The 4,382-nt window shown below is 42.9% G+C and overlaps 1 protein-coding gene across 3 annotated transcripts in view; it reads left to right on the forward strand.

The window, feature by feature from the left end:
- Inpp5f (inositol polyphosphate-5-phosphatase F) overlaps positions 1-4,382 on the forward strand; it is an 87,038-nt gene that overhangs the window by 39,846 nt on the left and 42,810 nt on the right. For all 3 annotated transcript variants that reach the window (XM_055608809.1, XM_055608808.1, XM_055608812.1), the window contains exon 3: positions 3,559-3,695. In XM_055608809.1, coding sequence (XP_055464784.1) covers positions 3,559-3,695 — 137 coding nt within the window. The remainder of the gene's footprint in view (positions 1-3,558; positions 3,696-4,382) is intronic.

The raw sequence follows: 4,382 nt of genomic DNA on the forward strand, positions 1-4,382 counted from the left end.
TGTATGTATGTATGTATGTATGTATGTATGTATGTATGTATGTATGTATGTGGGTGTACTGTCTGTGCACCATGTGCATACCTGGTGCTCAAGGAAGCCAGAGGAGAGTGTTGGATTGCCTGGAACTAGAGTTACAGATGGTTGTGAGCTGTCATGCATGCTGGGAATCAAACCCATGTCCCCTGCAAGAGCAGCCACTAAGCCATCTCTCCAGCCCCAACTCTTCCCTCTTCTTTTCTGTCCTATTCTCCTATGTCCCTCTCTACCTCATTTCTACTTTCCCTCTTTCCATTAAACAGTAGCATTAACTTCTGGCTTAGTTCTCCTCTTGTTTTTTTTCTAAATGAATCTACATATGTATATGGTGTTATCACACCTCCCATCTTATGGAGGTGGAACAACATAGGCTCAACATCTTTTCTCTCTGGAGAGGTATGCTTCATCCTCAGTGGATGCCTGAAGTGGCAGGTAGGACCATATCCTATGTGCACAGTCGTGTGCTGTCAACAGTAAGATGCCACAGTGGTCAGTAAGAGCATGACCTGTTGGCATCACAGCTGTCTCAGTTTGGAAGTACACCCCATAATGTTTTCACATGGATCACTTAACAGCACGCTTCTTAGAATGTCTCCCTGTCATAAACAGCTCCTGGCCGTACTATATTTTTTTCTAATTGTAATACCTTGGTAAGGTTTAACTTTCAAATTAGGTTTAATAAGAGATTAGCAGTAATGAGCTAAAGTAAGGTAGATGACAGCAAACATGTAGCAGCATTAGGGTTCTGTGTAGGGCTGCTTGGACAGTGCTGTGGGAGCCCGCTGGGGGCTGGATGACTGATGGGCAGCTAACATATACAGCACGGGCATGTTTGACAAAGGGTGGTTTGCTCATGAGTCAGAGTTAATGAAATGTGCTTTTATTACACTGTTAATAGTGGCATACAATTTATTAATTTGTTTTTGAAGTGGGACGCTACTATTCCAGTCTTTCTATTTTAAATTTTATTTATTATATTATTTGTGATGCATGCGTGTGTGCGTGCGTGTGTGTGTGTGTGTGTGTATGTATGTGAGAGAGAGAGTGTGTGACATAGCATGGTGGACGTTAGAGGACAACATTCAGGGATCGGATCCTTCTTCCACCATGGAATCTAGGAATCAAACTCAAGTGGTCAGGCTTGTGGCATGTGAATCTCCCACTGAGCCACCTCACTGGTCATTACTTAAATTAAAAAAAAAAATTACATTGTTTTTATTTCATATGTGTGTCTTGCCTGAATGTGTGTCTGTTCACTATGTGCATGTAGTGGCTGAAAGGACCGGAATTGGCACAGGATACCCCAAGACCAAGGTCTTCGCACAAAAGAGATTTATTTACCCCAAAGGGACAAAGGGCAGAGAATAAGAGACACAGATGGGAAATAGAAGATGAGGGAGAAGGGAAAAGGAGCAAGGGTGAAGGGGAAGGCGTATTTGTCCAGGAGGGACAAAGGACTGCCTCTGGATAGAGAGGAGACAGAAATGACCCATAGGCAGTTTATAAAGGAAGAGGGGGAAACCCTGTGTTAAGATGAATAGGTTAATTTTGAGCAAATTAATTAGGTGAGCCAAAGGGGCTTTTGATTGGGGACTTCAGTACTTTGATAGCTGGACCTTGGTAGTCAGGGGAAGGAAGTGGCCAATTAAGGGAATAGACCTTGGTGGCTAGCTTTGGGAATGTAATCTAACAGTTTAGCAAAGCAGAGGGAATTGGGGAGAAGGGTAAAAGGCAAAACCTGTTTGCTGTGCTCGGGCCTGCTAGAGCCCTTCAGTGCCCATGAGGCCAGAAGAGGGTTTGGATCACTTAGAACTGGAATTATGGAAGGTCATTAGCTGCCTGCAGTTGCTGGGACTGAGTCTCTTGCAAGAACAGTGTTCTTAATTGCTGAGCCATCTCTTCAGTCCCCTGGACCCTTCCTTTGCTGAGATGCCCAGACTGCCCTTGATCTCATAGTACTCCTGCTTTAGCATCCTGGGCCACTGGAATTACAGACCACTATCAAGCCCACCTTACTGATCTAAGATTGAAAAGTTCCAATTGTTTATTTCTGAAATTTTCCATTTGGTGCTTCTAGGCTAGAGTTGACCACAAGTGACTAAAACTATAGAAAGTAAAGAGGGACTGCTGCACTTTTTTGTACTTTGATTTAATAAAATATGTCTTATATTATCATAATATAGAATGCTTTGCTTAATGACCGGGCTGTGTTCCATAAGTAGGTTGTGAAGTGACCTCTTCATTGTAGGACCATTATTAGGATACAAGTCTTTTGATAGAGCACGAATCACTTGGCATAGCCTGCTGATTCAGGCCAGAGTTTATGGTAAATATAACACAAGTATGACGTAGGCTGATGCCAACGTTATCTTGATGCAATGTTTTATAGCAAACTTAAAAACCTTTAGATTATTTTGTTATGTGTGTAGGTGTTTTGCTTGCCTGTATGTACATTCACTAGAAATATGCCTGGTGCCTGTGGCTGTCAAAAGGGCTACCGGATCCTCTGGAACTAGAGTTACAGATAGTTGTAGGCAGCTAGGTGGGTGCTGGGACCTGACCCCAGTTCCTCGGCAAGGGAAGTGTGAGAATAAATAAAAGGTGATTGTAGGTAGGACTGCTGATGCAGCTCAGTAAGAGTGTCTGTGCAGAGCCCTGGACTCAGCTCTCAGTATCATCCCCCAAAGCACTGGGTCTCAACCTTCCTAACGCTGTGACCCTTTATATAGTTTCTCATCGTGTGTTGGCCCCAACCATAAAATTATTTTCTTTGTTACTTCATAACTGTATTTTGTTTGCTACTGTTATAAGTCGTAATGTAAATAGATGTAAATAGATGTAAATAGAGGTTTGCCAAAGGGGTTGCCGTCCACAGGTTGAGAGCCACTGCCCCAGAGCAGATTCCCATGATACATCAGTGGCAAACGCCACACAGTGTGTATATTCAGTTGAGTCTGATGTTCTGTATATAATTGTATACTGTTATTTTTGTACCACTGACAGCTTGGTAAGTTTGATTGAACCGGAATTCATCGTCACTACAAACAAATCAAAATGAGTGACACACTGAGCTGTGCCATTGTATCACTAGGCAGTGGGAATTTCCCAGATCCATTATGATGCTTTGGAGCCACGTCATCGGATGCATCTGATAGTGCAGCACAGCGATGTTACGATGTTGCATACATTAGTAACACAGCCAAGCTCTTCACTTAATACACTCGGGTCATCGTCTCATAAAATAGTTCTTCCAGGCGTCATAAATTGTGTTTCTAGTTAAGGCGTGTCTTTGATATCCTACCAGCACTGCTGTATGAGAATTCTTGTTTCCCCGAAATCTAGATACAAGTGTTTTTTGTGTGATTTACATTTCTTTGAGTGAGTCTGGACATCTCTTGTTTAAGGGACTGTTTTTGTGTGCCTTTATTGTGTATTTTACATTTTGTTACTGTTAGGTCATTCACCCCCAGGCCAGCAGCACTCTGTGAACATAATCCATTCATTAGATTTTTTTTCTTTCAGATCTTCCATGGTGGCTTATTTTAATTCGGCAGAAAGCGTTGGTGGGCAAACTCCCAGGAGACCATGAGGTCTGTAAAGTTACCAAAATTGCTGTATTGTCACTTTCTGAAATGGAACCTCAGGAGCTGGAGCTGGAGGTAAGGTGGCATCTAGGGAACCGTCTCTGGTCACAGAGATGATGTGATAGCAGATATGTAATTAGCAGCAGACTCCTTCAGAACCCTTGTAATGCAGCCTGTAAGACAGAAGCAGAGCCACTTTGGTTGAGGTGGTGTTGAGAGGAAGTTATCTTTAAATAGTGTGAAAACGAAGTTTCCTTCACATGACATAGTTGAGTTTTACATGTGCATGCGTGTGGAAGAGGGGAGTGTCCACGTATGTGCTTATGAAAGTGTTTACATGTACACATATGGAGGATGGATCAACATCATGTGTCTTCCTTTACTATTTATTTTAGGGTTTGTTTGTTTGACAATGTAGAACATTTGGGACAGAGTCCCAGTATGTAATGCTCGCTGTTTTGGAAATCCCTATTGAGACCATGAAACCAGGCTGGCCTTGAAATCACAGAAATCCTGCCTCTGCCTTCTGAGTGCTAGGACTAAAGGCGTGTGCCACCATGACCTGATTAGTACTTTTTTTTTTTTTTTTTTTGAGACAGTCCTTCACTGAACCTAGTGCTCACAGACTGTTGTCTGTCTAGCACGGTCTAAGGCTCTGCCTTTTCTACCCCCATGGTGAAGTTACTGGCACATGCCTTCATGCCTGGCTTCCTGCATGGGTACTGGGGATCTGAATCCAGGTTCTCAGGGTTGTGTGACAGG

This window comes from Psammomys obesus, unplaced genomic scaffold, assembly GCF_907164565.1.
Source record: "Psammomys obesus unplaced genomic scaffold, mPsaObe1.curated_primary_1811, whole genome shotgun sequence".
Taxonomy (NCBI): domain Eukaryota; kingdom Metazoa; phylum Chordata; class Mammalia; order Rodentia; family Muridae; genus Psammomys; species Psammomys obesus.